The following is a 19159-nucleotide window of genomic DNA, read 5'->3' on the forward strand; positions in this document are numbered from 1 at the left end:
GGAATATAGAAGTTGTTTATGCCAAAGAAAGATTCATTGGAGATGAATGGAACCTTAAAGTAGACAGTTTCAAATGATCTCGTGTGCATGCAGCTAATTATATAAGTCTTTCAAAAACTTAAGAACATTCTGTATTTGGTAATTTGAGACTTAGAATGTTTCTATAATTTCAGACACCTCTGTGTAGATTTGTGATGCAGGGACAATTCTCTGCCAAGGCAGGAAAGATGAGAAATGAAGTTGAGCGTCTCTAATCTGTAAAACAATCAAAAGACAGAGGCTGCTGCATTTAGAATTAATGAGAAACCAACCCTGTAAGCACTTAAAAATTAGCAAGAGTGATTTTCTGCGGATATGGGCTCATTTTCTGGTTCAGAATCTTATGATCAAACAAACATCACTGGTGTGTAAAAGCTCAAACAAATATCAAGTTCTCAAAGTCATCCAGTGTGTGAGAGTTGAAGTTTGGATAAGATTAATAAAAATCCATCTTGTGAGAATAAGTTTGAATAACAAGAGATAATAGTGCAGGTTTATGCATTTAGATTTATAACTACCAGAAAACACCTCCAAATTAAGGCACATGTATTCTCATTCAATCCCCATCCGTTAAATATAAGGACAAAATATATGTGATTGCATTGTCAACCCAAAACACACCAGTATCATCCGAATGACATTACATAACACATGAATTACACACATCCATGAAACATGCCTTACAACTTGTAAAGCCAATTTCAACCTATCATTATGTTAAAACAAAAAGCTGCACTCAGTTTATCAGCATCCCTTAGGAAGGAGAAAAAGCAAACAATTGGGATTAGCTTATCACAGGGGAAAGGCAGGGAATGTGGGGCATGGGAATTGAGCCGCCATATCTATTATTTTTCCAGCTAAATTCTTCCTCTAGGGCAAAAACTTTGCAGCTCAATTGATTGCAGGATGGTGTTTCTGCACAGCAACAAGCTTGTCTAGATGTCTGCTAGCTGCAGAAGTGGTCCCTCTGTTATTATTGACTTAAGTGAGCTCTTTTGTTGTGGTTACGCTGTAGGATCAAGAATGATGAATTGAGTCATCGATACTGTCCATGCAGGATGTAATTTATCTGAAGTTCTAGCTGTGTAATGAAAAATGCCAGTTTAGCAGGTTTTGCCTAATCTCTTTGTCCTACTTGTGCTAATGCAAATTTATGGTGATGCGTGAACTTGGTCATTATCCAATGCTGCCTTAATGATGCTACCGTTTTCTCTGGTTTATTGTTGCACTGAATGAAAGCTTGTGATCAAATTCAGCACAACAAACAGCCATAATATTTGTTTGTGTTTTTACTCATAGCCTTGTTAACAGAGAGAACAGTAAATAAACATGAAGGTTTTTTAGCCTTGTGGCATCATTGCAATGTCAATGGGATAAATCAAACACCATTCTGTTATGACTGCTCTGCTAAATCCCATTTTGTCATGATCTGCTGTGACAAAGTAGGTCAGTCATGAAATAATGCCATTATTTGCAGCAAAAACTTCAAAACATCTGAGTTTTACTTTGAAAGTTGGCTCTTTACTACCTGTTCAAATGTCAATGAACAAGTTTAATAATGCAACAAGCTGATGAAGAATGACCTCACTCTCGGCTTATATTTGCAGAAGCACAAGCAGGAAAATTAAATTTGGTAATTTTGTTTAAACAGTGTGAACAGATGAAGACTACTTCATGCATGGACCTGAACACCAACAGTAGGAAAGAAAACTTTACAAAAGTTCACTGTCATGCCAAGTTATTACTATGAAGATAGTCCCTCTGCACAGCCTGACAATGGTTCTCCCACACTGTGTTCGACATGTCTGTGACCTGGCAGTCCACAGTTGACTCTGAAGCAAGAGGCACAGATGTGGAGTGTTCGTTCGTCTCTGAGTGATGAAGGCAGTCATGTGTCACAGGAAGCCATGGGATATCTGAATCACTAGGATGGACATCCAGTGCCAAAGCTGCCTCTTCTCCTTCTTCCACAGTGGATGCAAAGTCTTCATCCTCAACTCCTTCCACCTCATGTCCTGCCTCCTCTACAGGACTCCGACCCTCCTCTACTTCCAGAGCTGCTTGATCATCTGTAAGGGTCACTATCTCTCCCTCTCTGCTGTCAGTCCCATTGGTCTCTACACCTGTGCGATGCCCCGTGCTGTTGGCAAGGGCTGGTGCGTTGGTCACGCCGATGCCATCTGAGTCGAGTTCGCTGCCAGTGGTGCCACATTCCGACATTGATCCATGTAAATCTCTCTCATCTGACAAAAAAAGAAGGTGGAACATGAAATAACTGATCATTCTAATATCTCACTTGATCTGAATTCATATGTACATCAGAAAACAAGTACATCTGATCCTTTCTGTTCCTCTAATAAGGTTTTACAATTAAGTCAACTTCAATACCTTCTGACTGACAACATTGGTGTCAGTGATAACCAGAACTTTGCATGTCAACAGAATGGCCAATGCAAGAGGAAATCTAGATCAGTGAAAAAAACAATCAAGATCTTTCCAAGAAAATTAATAAAAACCGACACCTGTTTAATATTTGTTTAGTAATTTTTCAGTTTATTTATCTGGTGCAGTGATGGCTAAAAAGGAAATGTCTAATCCTTTTATAGCTTTAATTTAATATATTAATTTAATCACCGATTCTGATCATAGATATGCTATTTGGTCATCAATCTTGCCATTAGTACACTACTAGTGACTTAGTAGCTACTGTTGAGCTGAAATTCTGTAGCCCTAAGCCTAACTACATTTATAAGCAGCAAAATAACAAGAAAATCAAACCTATATGAGATGTATGAATAACTCTTCAAAGAACTGAGCTGAAGTCATGTAAGCACTTAGATTTCACTCTCAGTGAAGACAGCAAAAGAGGTAAAGTTGGGATTTTTGCCATTTAACTTAAAACCAGAAAAATATCTGTTTGCCCAGTGTAGTAAATTGTACTTTTTTGTTCCTTTTCTAATGTAAATGGGATGATAGACTGAGCTATTTCTGCCTCAGAGGCAGTTAAAGAACTGTGACGAGGTGCTTAGTTGAAAAAACAGTTTTGAACCAAAGAGGAGGAGTTCAAACAGTGTTGATGCAGGCGGGGCTGCTTTAATGAACCATGAAGAAATGTCATGCTCGGCTTTATCATTCAGGTTGTCTCTTCTTGGCACTAAATTAAAATGGGATGAAAATATATAACGGAAAGAAAACTCTTTTTGGCTATGTCAATGTAGAAAGTTATTTCAATTACTAATGTGACTGAGGTGCTTCCATGGCAACAGGCTAAATATAGCAACAGTGCCACAGACAAGAGAACGCAAGACAAGTGTGACACCCTGCATCTCGGCAACAGCAACAGCTTAGTTCTGCCTCTACGCTAAAATATGCTCGCACTTTGAGGATTACTGACCCATATTTGTCAGTGCACAGGCAAAAAAGGTTAAAGACTCTCAGCCACCTTTTCCCACAAACACACACACACACATGTGGGCATGTGGGAAGAGAGCAGCAGTACTTGAGCTGGCATCCATATTTATGGGGTTCCCCATCCCCCCATCTCCTTAAAGAGAACACAGAAGTTTCTGAATGTCAGCAGAAGAAAATTTGCTTCACATTTCCAAAATGCCATGACATTTGGGCAGCTTGCACCAATGAGAAGCAGAGAGGGATGTAGCAGGGAAGGGAAGGGACTTGGGTTAAACATGGAGGACAGAAAGGAGGGTTTAGCACGCAGCAGCTAATTACACTATTGATGCCGTTAGCAGTGGCTGCTCTTATCAACGGCTGGAAAGGCCAGCTCAGCAGAGTTAGCCACTTACCTTGCATTGTGTTGGACTGAGGTGCTGCACGAGTTGGACAAAGCTCAGGCTGAAGATTTTCATGCAGTGTGATGTTGTCCCTTGTCCCTGAAAAGGCCCAAAGTCCTGTAAGCATCATGCCCATATAACCAGAGAAAATCAAGTAACATGAAAACAGCTTTCTCTTTGGTACAGCTTAAGATGCAATGGTGTGTGATGCTGTGCTTCAAAGCTAGATGATAAAAGACCCATGGGATCTGTTTAATTCTAGAAAATCACGAGTGATACGAGTAAATTAACTGAATATGTTCTTAAACGAATGGAGAAAAGCAATTCAAATTATTACTGTCAATGTGTTATATTCCTTCATTCATTTAATAATTTTCAGGTTTTCCTGGTTATTTAATTTAATTCTTTGCTGATTTTAAGACTGTTTTCTTACCAATCTCTCAAACTATTTTATACTAACTTTAAGATCATTTTTTCCTCACAGATTTTTCTGACTTCCAGATTGTTAGGTCAATTTGCAGGAATTTCTTACTACTTTGTATGATTGTTTCAAACGTACTCTTAGTTTCCTTTCTATTCCATATTTAAATGTCAGATCAAATGGCTAAGGGATAACAGCAAATTACCAGCTGATGAGCTTCTGCAGCTCATGATACAATATCAAAGAGAACGTTTATTCTATATATACAAATGCACGCACGCACACACACGCACACACGCACACACACACACACACACACACACACACACACACACACACACACACACACACACACACACACACACACACACACACACCAAATTATTGCCTGGCCCTACTTTGCTTCGTGCGGTTATACACAACATTCTAACATACATACACAAATTTGTTGCTTCCAGGAAGTGGCTTTAGATCCCTGTCATCTGTCTTCATTAGTGATGGCTGCATGCCTCTTAGGCTGACACCATATGCTACTCATAGAAGACTGTGCACATTAAACCAGACTTCACAAATAAACACTAAACAGAATGCACACACACACATTCAAGCCTGACATTGAACTCATCAGCTTTTGCCTTCACAGAAACCTTGTGAATAGGCAAAGTGGGCCTGTTTTTCTGACCATTCAAGTGTAAGGCACGAAAACAAACACAAGAATGAGAAAATGGATGAGTGAGTGACACGATGCGTGAGAACCATGAATGGTGAAGGGGACCATATTGTTATGGATGTTCGGAGCTTACAGTGGGATGAGGACAGTGAGTGAGTGTGTGGGTGGAGTTGAGACCCAAAGGAAACTTCATGTGACTGATAAAGTTGCTGATTGTTTGAAACTTGATTACTTCTACATGACTGTTTGTGATTTATTGGGTATATTGCCACATGTAATTTATTATGTATATGTTTATCATTAAAAATTCTATGGATCCCAATGCTCTCACTGGTCTGTTGATCAGTTTGTTGACTGATTGGTCCGGGCTGTGAAACTGTGATACAGCACAAGAGAAATTAATTTCAGTAACTTTTCAAGAGCTATTGCTAGCAGCTATGGCCATTAAATGTGTCTCTCTCCCCTGAATTTGTAGAAAGAACAGTGGATTAACTAACTGGTGAAACACTGGTTGAGTTGTTTAAAAGAGAAAATAATCAATATTACTGCTCTTAACCAGCTGGCCAATACAAACGCGAGAGACAATTACGAGAGAACATTGGTCCTTAATTATTTGGACCATGAATATTGTTAACTTCCCTCTGTCAAGCCATTAGGCATGATCAATATTTAATGGATTCTTATTTTGACTTTGAATGTAAAGGTTTTTAAAATCTTAAATGCTATATTTTCACAAAAGGTAACAATACCACTGCTTCTGTCAAAAAGACCATTTTGTTGTTACAATCACAGCAGTGGGAAACGTTTAGTAAGATAATATTTATCTTTTCAATGTAGTGGTATCTGGAAAATGTTGAACTCACCAACAGACGTCTTTATGCTCACATTTCTTTTATAAAATTATCACGATGGTGTTGTAATCATGCTTTGTACCATTATTGCAGCAGAGTCAGCAGTTTTCAAAGAATCACCTTCATTAAACTCAGATAGTTGACCTTTAGGATTATGCCACTGCATTCTGGCACATCCGGAATTTTTGGAGGACCTTTTATTAATTCGGTACAGTCCTTTTTTATAGCAAATAATAAGGTAGTGTTGCCTATTAGGTATGCAAAGCAAGTCCCAGACTGAGCACAGCAGTGTGTTTCCAGGAGTCTGGCAGCACTTGGATGCAGGATGCACTGACAGGTCTTTAAACCTTAGTGGCAGCTGCCTGTCTTACCACTGAACTGTCACCACTCTCTCTGCATCAGAACACCTTAGTCTCCCTCTTTGATATGCTTGTTTACAAACTACTTATCGTATTCGAAATCTAAAGTTCCAGACCTGTCTGATATCACACTGGGATACAATGTTGTCTAAAGGAAAGCTTTCCACATAACTGGAGAGACACATTGTCAAATCACCATTGTCTTCCTCAGCATGTGATGATGGTGGTGGCGGTGATGTCAGATTTTCCATAACTTCATCTAAACCACTGCATAGATGGGCCAGATCTTGTTTTGGTCAGACACAACATAGTCACCTGCTTAGGTGTCTCCGGTTGGTAGCAGAGGCCCTCCACCTGATCCTGTTTTCCTTAAATATGCATCAGTTCCCTTTCTTTTTGCATCAAGGCTGCAGAGATTCGCATCTCTCTCTGTCTCCCTAACAGAGGTGGACAGAGTGGTCGTCAGGCACTCTGGGGCCTCGCCTACAAATTCCCTAATAACGGCACATTCCCCTAAATGTGTTTGTAATGTGGGCAATCATTTTCAGTAATGGATGCTTGTCAGTTTTATGGTGGTGAGAATGATGGTCTCATGACAGGGCACCTCCACCCAGGCAGCCCCCCACCTCTCAGACTGCTAATATGCAGCACAACATCTCCCTCCAGTGGAAAAAAGGAGAAAACAGTTTTAGCACAATACTCAGTCTGACATAAATTTATGGAAGACAAAATAAAAAAAAATAGGTGTCTTGAGAGCACACTTAATGTTATACAGATCCAATATCCAAACAAAATGTACAGATTCTGTTATTCAGAATCAAAAAAATGTTTTCGATGACAGTCTGAAAACATTTAACAGTTTAAGTGGGGGGCTCTTCTGGGAAAAAAATATATAAATATGCCAACCCCAAACAAAACTTCCAGATCTTCTGTCTTTAAGTGTAGTGTAAGGCATATGACAAATCCAATGTGTGTTGTTCAGAGAAGTTTTTCCCTTTTCATTCAATGGTATCATGGACTAGGCATACAAGTGGGTGGTCAGTGGAGGTGACACATTGTAAACGGTGGGGATGAGGTGACATGCTTTCTGGGCATTTGCCCAGATTTGTCCTGGCATGACATGAGAAGGGCATGGATGGGCTAAGTGGGGCGGAAGGAATACATACTCCCAATTCCCACAGATATGTGGTAGGTCAAGCCTGAGTCGCAGCCATAGAGGAGAGAAAAACACAGTGTTATGGACATAATAACCTCATTAAGGTATTTCGGTACCAAAGAGGAATACATGCCAAGCCTTATTTACCACAATTCCAAATAAAGAATCCTAAAATTCATCAACAGATTGCAGGTTTGTTTTTTGTTTTTGTTTTTTACAGATGATCAACTATAAATACCAGTGCAAATTGTACACGTGGAGGTGACAGATTTTTTTTTTGGTTGTTTCAGCGGTGTATAGTTTGGACAGACACCAAAGCAACTGCTGGCACCTAATTATTTTGAGGCATATGGAACTAGAAGTGTCAGACAATGAAGAAAAAAAAACACAGAATCGTAGCAAAGCAAGATAGATAAGATATTAGACACAAGAAATACAAACTTATTCATAAAAAAGGTAAATAAAACAAAGAATTGTTTCTGTAAGAGCAGCAGTAAACAAAACCATGTGATTAATATTCGTAACAAAATAAACTATTGAGATCTGTGTAAGTGGATATTGCGACCATAAAAACAGCTGTAGGTCAGTTAGACTTTTCAAGTGCCAATTCAATTAACATGCCAATGAATAAAAAGTAATCTATCAGTGAACAAAAGGTTGACATTTTGCCACACATGGCCCTATCCCAAATAATTGACTTATGAATAAACCTCTCCACTTAGTGCCTACATGAAAATGTTCCAATTCATGTTTACAAGTTTGGATGATTTCATCTTCCAATGTCTCCTTCACACTAATTGCTAATTGACCCTGAAGCACACATTAGCACATTGCCTTCAACAATCCATGTTACACACTTAGTCAGAATCAATGTCATTATTTTCATGCTTAGTAATTTGCAATTGGTTCGATTAACTGTTTTTAAATGATCTTTCCAAAAAACTGACCAACAGGAAGGCAATGCCTGATGTTACATATTCAATCAGGCAAATAAAATGGATAACGCATGTTATTTTCTTGCTTTGATAAATGCAATCATCACAATGATTGTGAGTAATACTATAACATATAAACTGAAGAAGCCACTCAGATGAGAGGTGAAACACCCTCAAGGGAAGAAAATCAAGTCCAGTTGCCATGAGAAGAAGATTTTGGCAAGAGGTGTATAAAGTAAATCAAATATATAACATTATCTGATGGTTACTTTTGAACTTCTTGAAATTATTCAATGTATCCTGTTACAATTATTCATGAGGAGTTGCTCAAAAACTATTATAAATAAACAATTAAAAGAGGGAGACAGTAAGACCAAAATTAAAGACCTCCGTGACAAATAATTTCTCACTGAAGATTATTTTTCATCTTTGTTCTTAGATGTTCATCTGAAATATGCCTAAAATAGACACATTTTGGTCATTAGACATCTGATTGCTTCAATATTGAATAAGCATGACTTAATGTTTGGATACTCCTTTAAAGAAACGACACAAGGTTGTGAGTTAAAGTGCTTCCAGAACAGACACCCACCTGGAAGACTCCAAAACCCTGAAACCTCTAAGGTCTTCAGCTTCCTTTCCAAATCCGCAACTCTGTTTCCTAGGATTCTAGAGCATAACAGCCATATCATAAGAGGAAATTTTTGGACTAATGAACTGTATGTATATGTATGTGTGTGCGGGCATTAGTTTGTGCGTGCGTATATTTAACACTGTTTGGCTTAGAGGCGGAGGAGGATTCTCAGAGCAGACAAATAGGCAAACAAATAGAATCAACTGAGACAGTCCCCATGAAAGGATGTTTTAAGCCATCATTAGTGGAGAAGATGAGGTTTCCACTTCTCACCTGTTTGTGTGTCGTTGGTGCTGGATAACAAGATTTTTTTCATGAATGGTTTCCAACAGAGCTGTTGCTAGTGACTTGAGATCAGAGATGGACTGGGGAGTTGCCGGCAGGCTACAGCCCTGCTCCTCAAGCAGCATTTCTTGCACTAAAAACAGAGCAGGATGGTAGAACTGTGAGGGACATAGACAGCAGCCACCACTTTTTTAAATAACTGTTTTTTTACCCGATACCTGACAATGTTGTATATAATACAGCGAACTGTGTTGCATAAACAAGCTCTTCGATGATAAATCGACTGTAAAATACTCAGAACTGATTCAATAGCAGGTTCACATGGGTCAAGAGGTGAAGCTGATACTACTTTACAGGGAAAAGGTCAGCCTCCTTTCAAAGAAAGATGACAACATAAGCATTGTTAATGTTAATGTTAACACCCACAATAACAAACAGGCAATCTTTACTATTCTTCACAAGTGGGAACTTACATTCACTCAAATATATGCATATGATTGTCTTTAGGGATTTGTGGCATAAATTTGGACTGTGAAAAGCTCTACCTCTTACAAACTTTTTCATATGATTAACAGAAATTACTTTTATTGAGAAACATTAAAGAGATTGTTTTTCCCCTGACTTCACCCAGTTTCAACACAAGGTATTGCCCAGAGAAATAGATTAAGACAGAAATAACAGGGATTTAGTAAACGCACCATCAGTGAAAACATGGTCTTGAATACTGATGACAAACTATATGAGCGCTAACCTACAAACTTGGTGAGACAGAAGGTGGTGATATAATGAGAAATGGCGAAACAACGTGACATGAGCAAGACAGAGATTGAGGGTTGGAAACAGCTGTGCACGAGGTGACATTCCTCTAACTTTAACCCCACAGCATACTGTGCTGCTTCTGCCCACAACTGTCAGTCATGATGGCAGCCTCATTTCCCTGCCAGTGGTGCTCTCTACCACTCAGAATGCAATTAGGAACCCGGTTGGGATCCGGGCGTTGGCTTGAAGGACTGGCAAAAGAGGAGTTATTTAATAATGCAATGAAACACAGAGAGAGACATCAGTTGTGTTCAGAAGAGAGGCACTCACTTGTGCTGTTAACTTATCAAAAAAGTACCAGTAATTTGGACATGATAAATGGACATAATTTCTTAGAATTCTGCAGGTTCAGCCAAGACTGATTTGACTTCTGTCGAGAGTTTAAATAGAGCTCAAAGTGTGCTGAACAATATGGAATTTTTACCTTGTTTGGCTGAGAGGACTCCTGCAAGAGGACTGCTGTTGGATTTTCCATATATGTTAGAGTTTTTCCTTCTCTCAAGAGCTGTCTGGGGGACGGGGGGAACAAATTTAAAATGTATTCATTTCACATTAGTTGCATCTGAATAAGAAATAAATTAAGTAATATTGACACTCTTGTAATTTGCAAGTCTCAAGATCATTGTTTTTTTTTTTTATCAGTACCTTGTACTTCATGATGTTTGATTTCAAAAGGTTCACCTCCTCTTGAAGCTGCTTGAGACGGTCATGCAAATACCTACAGAAACAGTCATCAAAATCTAGTAGTTATAATGCATAAGACTGTTGGTGCAGTCAATTTTTCTTTAAAGCATATTATGATGGAACTCAGATATTATTGATCTGGAGAAAAAATGGAAAATGCTTTTAAAGATTGTAGAAATAAAACCAAAAACGGATTCCTGCTGAGTTTACAAGAGATCTAGATTTGCATTCTGCTCACCTGTTCTCCATGCACAGCGCGTCTACATCAATGATGCGCGCCTCACGGTTGCCTAGGATATGGTTTAGCTCCACGTTGAGCCGTTCTGCCTTCTCCCTGAATACAGTGCGCTCTGCTTTTACATCCTGCAGCTCATCTGTCAGGGCCTTCATGTTGTGCTCCATCTCTTCCATCTAGATAAAATGCAAATGAGTTTTAAAACATTTGCAGTAGAAATAGCTGAAAGGTGTAGGTGACAGATGTTATTTGAGATATTTTTTAAGGTTTGTTAACTCATGGAGTTTACTGAGAGTTCCGATGCTAAAATTAGGATTCAGCAATTTTGTTTCTGTTTTGATTGAGTGTTTTCTCTTCAGCAGCAGATTTAAATAAGTGCAAATGTTTTTTCGTCAATGTAGAAAACAAATACACTCCCACCACATGCTGCAGGCAAACACGGCAGATTGCATTTGAGTATTAAATCCACACAGCATTGTAGTCAGAATAACTTTTGAAAAATAATTCAGTGATGAATTGCAAAGCTTCAAAATGGTCTAGGAATTTTCTTGAAAACACACAAAAGCTGTTTTGCAAAGCATTCTCTCATCAGACACATTGTGTATAAGCCAGATATTTAACAAGGGTTATCAAATGCCCTTCCAGCCTCATAAAACAACAGCAACTCTGATGGTTCAATTTTTACTACAATGTTTATTAGCTCTTTTTTCTGTCTTCCCTGTATTTCCTGGGGCCATTAACAGAAATAATATTCTGTAACCATTCTATTTTCAGTGAGTTCCCTGTACTTATCAACTTGTGTGTAATATTGTACTTCTCAATTTTTGTATTCTCTTGTTTACTCCTTGAATGAAAGGGACTCACTATGACCAATAAATCAGTGTCCTTCTGAAAGACAAGCAGACACAGCCCCTGTCTCTGTTTCTTTCCACTCCCCTTATACGACTTAACCTCCAATACAATAGGCCTCATCCACCATCGGCCAGGAGGGTCATCCAAGGGGTCGCTGCCTCTACCGCTACCTCGCCTTAAGACTCTCCTCAACATTAACATTACATATGGATCAGGCAAATAGTGTAAATCCAATGGTTAAAAGTATTGTATCTGTCAATCACAAGTATTATTCAATTTTGTCATTATAGAACGCACTAATTTGCTAGTGTGTGTTCAAAGTCAAGACAAAATCTAAACATTCTTATCTAGAAATAGGTCTATGTTCACATTAACTATGCTGAAATCACCTACAGTTCTTTCGAAAAGTACAACAAAACAATATGTTGTTTGAAAAAAAAGGCCATTTTATAAAGAAATGTCATTAAGAAAATACGGTGCTTCAATTTTAAAAAACATTTTGAAGAATAGCATAAATGTAGTTTACCGTAAACTCTGATTTTTTCCATTTCCATTTCTCCATTTCTCTTTATTTTGCATACATTTTTGTAACTTTTTGGAGTTCCTGTGAATTAAATGTGTATTTCAATATTTGTAAGAGCTCACTGATGAATTGGAACCATGTGTGGTTTTAAAACTGTTCTCCCATGCATAAAGAGCTGTCAGATTTTGTAGCAGCTTTTGAACTAATGACAAAAAATGTTGCATTGTGAAAACTGAATTGAGTGATACCCCTTTATAATTGGTTGACAGAACACAGTAAAACTGATTATTAAAGATTAAGAGAAAAAAATCTAAAAATTGCCAGGAGGTTATTATAAAATTCCCATAGATTAAACCAAAAGACAACAGCAAACATTTGCAGTGACAAAAAACAAAAATGACACTGCAAATTGGAAAACAAAAAAAAAAAAAAACAAAGATATGTATACATCAAAAAATGTTCTTGGCACACTTTGGTCTTCTTGTCACTAACAAGGAGCAATTAAATAGTGACTGGGCCATTCATCTGTGAACTGACTGAGGCTACTTTCTAAATCTTCTCAAAGGTAATATTCAGCAGGATGCCATCAACTCAAACTGGTTTCATGAATTTGCAAGAAATGAACTGGAATTCACAGTGTCCTAAGGGACAACTGTTCACATCAAAGTCTGTCCAATAAAACAGCTTGATCTTGATTTTTTTCCGCTGACAAGCACAAATGGGTGTTTAAAATCATCCATCCTGTCTTATTTGTGTATGTGTGTGCACATGCATGCCTTCTCTCAAACAAACATTCTTGCTATTATACATCTGAGATGATTACTTGTTGAAGGAGGTTAGTCTGAATTTGATAACCGGTAAGTGACCTTATTGTTATATAATACAAGCAAAACTAAACAACTGTGAAGAATTTAAACTCTAAAACAATATGCAACCTGTCAAAAAGCTGTGACACTACAAAGGGGAAATGAAGAAATGAATTATGTTCAAGCAGTGGCTAATGATGGCAGTTCTATACTGAGCTCCAATCTCTGTAAGAACATTTTCCTAACTGCTGTCATACATTGGTTATGACAAGCTGACCCTGTCAATTCAATAACAAACTAGACAGGTCTCTCTCACTCATTTTGAACCACACACAAGAGAATAGGAATCATTGGATAAAAAATAGCATGTAAAGACAAAAGTTCTGTGTTGACCTGTTAGATCACCCTACTTCAGGAATCCAAAGCTGTTTTTTTCATTTAAATAAAAAACTGAAAAAAAAATAATACACCTGAAGGCCAGCTCTCTCCAGCTGCTGAACCAGATCTTCACGTTCATGGGCAGGGAAGTGTCGAACACCAACCTCTTCATCCCCTAGCCTCTGTCGAGTTATCGTCATTCTCAGGAGCTGCCACATAGTGAAAGATCTTTTTAAGATCCGTAAGTTGTTCCAAAACACTCTTACTGCAATGAGTGAAAGATCACAATTGGAGGTGTGTTATACTTCTGTCAACCTCACCTTGTTATCCCCCTGAGTCTCAACCAACCTCTGAGTCAGTTCCTTCACCTCCTCTGTGAGCTGTTTTACTCGTTCTCTGGAGTCTCTCAGCAGCTGAGCCAAATTCACCTGAAGAGCACAAGACAAGTAGAAAATGCGCTTAAAGAGGAGGTAAGGAAAAAGGGGGAGACAGTACAATTGACTTGCACAAGAAGTATACTGCTCATGTAATTTACAGCTCTCATTCACAATATTTTGGGAAATAATCTGTAAACCCTGAGAAGCCAAATCTGTTAAAATATGGCTTAAATTAGGCCTTTCTCATCAATTTCAATTAATTTTTATATGTATCATTTACATTTTGATATTGGAGATGACATAGTAGCTAGTTAAAAATTGATTTTTTTTAAATGTTTTAATTTTCAAAATCAAGTGCAGTAATTTTCCTTTCCTTTTCTATGAAAATATGTAATCCACTGGTGCTGTACATATCACTTAACTTCACATCTACTTAAAGTATAGTTTAAGGTGTAAAATAGATAACTATCAAGATATAAATATGATGTTGAATAAACTTGCAAGAAAAAGTATTCATATGGCTGCAGTAATAAAAAGAGAGTATCTTTTAAAGTGTACTTTGATGAACTGAAAAAATAAATAAAGTTGTAAACAGTTCAATCAGAATAACTGTATTTATTAAATTACTGTTTCTTCTTCTTCTTTTGTTTTTTCCTTTCAGGGGTCACCACAGCGAATCAACCTTCTCCATCTAACCCTATTCTCTGTATCCTCCTCTCTCACAGCAACTACCTTCATGTCCTCTCTCACTATGTCCATAAATCTTCTCCTTGGTCTTCCTCAGGACCTCCTGCCTTGCAACTCCAATTCTGTTTACTCCTCCTAAATTTCAGGTACACCTTCAATAGTGTACCTTACATGTCCTATAAAATGAACTCAAGTGTTCAAGGGAGTTTTTCTTCAGGGACCGATGTGAGTGAATTTATTTGAAATTCTTATGTACTTTGCCTTTATGCGCTTTTTAGAGCCTCATGAACTTCCCAAATGCAGTGACTGACCTGGTTGCGTTTTTCCGGGGGTAAAGAGGGGTCACCATCCTAAGATATGAAAAGTTTTATTGATAAAGCCATTTCATCAGTGTTGAATTATTCATATTCCAAATTTTTTGCTTAAAGGAAGCACTGTTCTGTTTTGCAAAATGCCACAAATATAACAATACTTTAAATCCAAACTCCTCACAATGAGTTCTCTGTACTTCTTCTTAAGTCCTTGGTGACGCTCCCTCAGCTGGTTGGCCATCAGCTTGTACTGGTCCCTTTCCTGCTGACAGGTGTCCAGCTCCTTGGACAAAATGAGTAGGGCCTCTTTCTTACTCTCAAGCTTGCGCTTACACACCAGGAACTAACACAAAGGAAAGATAACACAGATAAAAATTGAAAACTTATTAACAGTTATTCAAGAGTCCGTGTGGATGTTCTGGGACTGTACTGTACACAGGACAGAAGACACTGGGCAAATAACTCCAGTGTGCATGTGTTCCCCACCCAATTTCCCGTTGTTGGAAAAACAAATAATAGAGCCAATTGTTGAGAGAAGCGATAAGTCACATCAAAAGCAACAGTGTGGAGGTAAATGAGAGCTCAAAGTCAAACAGCAACGGATAGCATGGAGTAGGGCGGGTGAACAGCTGCAGTATGGAGATCGGCAAAGGGCTTTCATATCAACAGTGAGAAATGCACGTAACACTTATGAACAAGCCTATCAAGTGCTGTATCTGAAATAAATTGTATACATGAATACATATAACAACTGACTGATGTAGCCATCCTCCATTTCAGAATTGATGTCAATAATCGAGACGTTTTTGGGAACAGCTCTATGATTATTCAATAAAGGGAAGTGAAACTTCTAAAGTTTCTATAAAGACTTTGCGCCTCTCCGGACGGGAATGGGCAAATGCAAATAATTTATCAATATCAGGTGAGGATCTTTTTTTTTTTTTTTTTTAAATTCTAATCACTTAGTCGAGATACCAATAGGAGTAGGTAACACTATTTGCTAATCTTATTATGTCCAATACCAAAGCATCAATTAAGACATTTTTATCTTTGGGAGATGAAATGAGTGAACTGTTGGTAAGAAGGGATGTAACGTCTCCTCCAGTGCCTGACAAGACTTCCTTGGAAGCTAACAGACCCAAATGCTAGCTTACATCGTCAATAAAACGTATGTTTCGTAAAATTGGGGACAAAAGTAGAAAGTATTCAAAGTGATACTAAACGGCTCCTCTGTTTGTCGAGCCTCGGACCTGCTTCAGTTCCATATGGACCTGAGAGCATCTGCCGTCTCGGTGGCAACATCGCACGGCCTTCGCAGCGAACCCACCTCGCTGACCAAGCCCTGCCAGTCACTCTCACTTCTCTTGGAAGACTGCATTTTCCGCCAAATTCTGCCAATAAAGTCCAAAAACAGGGTACCGTTTCGTCCCCCCGCTCTGGCAGCTGCCTCGCCTTCGTTTGTTTATCCTGCAACGTCACTGTTGGCTCCGCCGTCAAGCGAGCGAGAAAAAGATCGTTAAACACTTCCGGTGTGAAAATTAAAATTAAAATTAATCAATCCCGATAATTCCAATAAAGTTCTCTTTAAGGTTACATAGCGGTAAGAGTCACTTAACGTAACAATAGCCATTTGTGATACATTGTAATTACAAAACTCAGTTGTACTGAAATTAGGATGTATTATTTATGTCACGTAACTGTACTTCCGGTAACAAAAGTTATAATTGAGAAATTCTGTCAATTGGCACTCTGTCATATACTTTTTCAAGGTCTACTAAAACGCAATGCAGCTTCCTCTGGCCTTCTCTGTAATTCTCTTTTAGAACTCTCAAAGAAAATACTGCATTTATAGTACTCTTTCTAGGTATCGCGGATTCAAGTGGCCAAAATTAGTTTTCTCCGCAGGTTGGACGAATTCTATACAAATGTGATGTGACAATGAATGTCACATGGATGACACAAATTCTGAATTGTGTATGAAGAGCAGTAACATCAAAATGTTTTCAGGGTAGGCTTTTTTTCTTACTATCCATCTTTTGGAACAACTCTGATGGAAACTGCAACCCAAAAATACACTTTAAGAAAGCTTAAATTTCAATTTGAGGGCCATTAGTTCTCAGGTCAGTCACCTAAGTTTTCCATGATTCAAAAAATCCATTACCAGAAAAAAAAATCCCCTCGAGATAATTTCTTTATCCGTTTCTCGGCAGTTGACCATCGCCTTTCTGTTACCAGTCTTCCTCAAGAACTGTAACAGACTAGATTTTCTTAATAATGAATACATTCAGGAATAATCTCACAGAATACTGATAAAATTCAGATCCCTGATGTGGAAACATAATATAATCAACCATGTTTGTCGTGCCCAAAAAGTGAACAGAATGGTAGACTTTTGCCCTGAACATGTCCAGTAGCTCAAAACAGTTGACATCACATTAACACACGTACAATGAAAACATTAAATCTAAAACTTTTCTTGAGTTATGAAAACATTAAATCTAAAACTTTTCTTGAGTTCTATGGAATAAAATCATCTGGGCCAAGAGCTGTCATCAAACTACAATCTAATTATTCACACAAAACATCAGAAATTATTTTCTGAGGATTACTTACACTCGTTGCCCTCCTAAGTACAATTACGAGTAGAAATGAGAAAAGGGACAGAGACAATATTGTCTGTAGAGGGGTGCCACACCCTGATGCATGTATTTGGAAAAACCTACAATAACAAGAACCGAAAGAAATCCTCTGGATACAGTGATGCACAACTTGTTGGAGTGGAATCTTAAGCAGCAAACCTTGACAAGCCATGCTTTGTCCGTGGCCTTGGAGGAGTTGGCAGAAGAGCCCAATGGTAGATATTGTCAAGAAGTGGAAGTAATGCAAAGACAGGGGAGCCCATGTGCTTGAAAAACATCTCACTAGATCAAGGTGGAAAGCCCATTATGGAAAGAGGGGCCGATCAAGGGACTAATTTCAAAAGAAATAGAGAGTGAGGTCCAAAGTGAAGGGAGTCAAGGATCTACCAATAGAAAAAAGTCGCAGCAGAGAAAGCTCAGATACTCTGAGTTCAAATGTTTGGACCTGGACACGTCCAGAGAGAATGACTAGATGAGACAGTGAATTGCTTCCAACAAGCTGAGTCACAGTGAATCACTCTGAGGCCTGTTTGTCCACACTGCAGTTTTGTCTCATAGTCAATCTTTGGTTTGCATTATCTTTTAGTCTCTTTTATATTACTTCCATACCTCCCTGATGGAAAACATCTGCCTTTGAAATTCAAAAAAATATTTTTTCATTCCTGGCATTTGAAAAATGAAGGATTGTTGAGGAGATACTGATTAGTCAGCTGAGATTTCACCTTGCATAGTTATAATTTACTTGAATAGGCAGTTGCCATTGATGACTAGATTGTAACAATATTCTCAGAGAAGATGATCGAAGATTGTGGAAACAGTACAGAATGTCTAGACTCTCTTTAATAGGTTAACATTGTGATCATCCGCCAACCATTGGAGAGCAGAAAATAAAATCAAATTAATTCAGTTAGAAATATGAAGCATTATTAACTGTTCCTCACCTCACATCGGTCCGGAAGAAAGGATCTCTCAAGCATTCTTCCAATTTGGATCACGTTTTGGGTTCTTCATTAATTCATCCACTCAATGAGATCATTTGCTACGTCATTCTGAACTTTAACCAAACTGTACTTTAAACAGATAATATTCAACTTAGATTCAAAGAATATGTCATCAAACAGAAAGGCTCTCATAAACCAGCATCCCTGCCACTTTTGGAATTAAAATGTTGATGTCAGCCGTCAAAGAAATAATATTTCCCAGATCATTTAGTGGATTAGCAGAGTATAAAAATATCACCTCTACATCAGTACTAGATTTCTATGGCGTACCAACAGCTCCTGTCAATGTCTCCTTGGCCATTCAGCACCTTGTTCATGCATTGCACAAGTCTAAAAATATTTGGCCTTTGGATTAATTGTCTACTCAAACAAAAATCAGACAATTTTGCCTTTTCATTAACATCTGCCAGACAAAATACATGATTAAACTCACAAAAATCATGTGCTTCCATAATAAATTCAACTTTTAATTTGTCTTACCAATCAAAGCGTTCATTGGTTAGAGATCCTGATGGAAAATTTGAGGAAGAAATGAAGAAATCTTGAAATTTCCAGGACTTGGTTTACCAGTTTCTTCATCAGCAGCTCGGTTTTGAAAAATTAGCAGCATTATAGCACCATGGGTTTTGAGATATTCTTTCAGGCTGTACCCACAAAGTTGAGAAGCAAGATATCCAAAGTCTTCTTAGCAATATATCAGATGATA

The 19159-nt window shown here is 38.1% G+C and overlaps 1 protein-coding gene across 2 annotated transcripts; it reads right to left on the reverse strand.

The window, feature by feature from the left end:
* Nucleotides 1-526: 526 nt before the first annotated feature.
* Nucleotides 527-16292, reverse strand: ccdc149a (coiled-coil domain containing 149a). 2 transcript variants are annotated; one of them, XM_086165863.1, is made up of 13 exons: nt 16141-16292; nt 14995-15156; nt 14814-14852; nt 13759-13866; nt 13531-13647; nt 10883-11055; nt 10606-10678; nt 10385-10469; nt 9130-9274; nt 8815-8891; nt 7298-7330; nt 3843-3929; nt 527-2282 (listed from the first exon to the last, which is right to left on the reverse strand). In XM_086165863.1, the coding sequence occupies exons 1-13, from the start codon at nt 16189-16191 to the stop codon at nt 1768-1770; spliced, it is 1665 nt and encodes a 554-aa protein (XP_086021989.1). In that variant the 5' UTR covers nt 16192-16292; the 3' UTR covers nt 527-1767. The 2 variants fall into 2 exon arrangements, with proteins under 2 accessions (XP_086021989.1, XP_086021990.1); XM_086165864.1 differs by lacking the exon at nt 7298-7330.
* Between the last annotated feature and the right edge of the window lie 2867 nt (nt 16293-19159).

Source organism: Fistularia commersonii, chromosome 19 (genome assembly GCF_037954325.1).
Source record: "Fistularia commersonii isolate RoL2024-O1a breed Wild chromosome 19, RoL_Fcom_v1.0, whole genome shotgun sequence".
Lineage (NCBI taxonomy): Eukaryota > Metazoa > Chordata > Actinopteri > Syngnathiformes > Fistulariidae > Fistularia > Fistularia commersonii.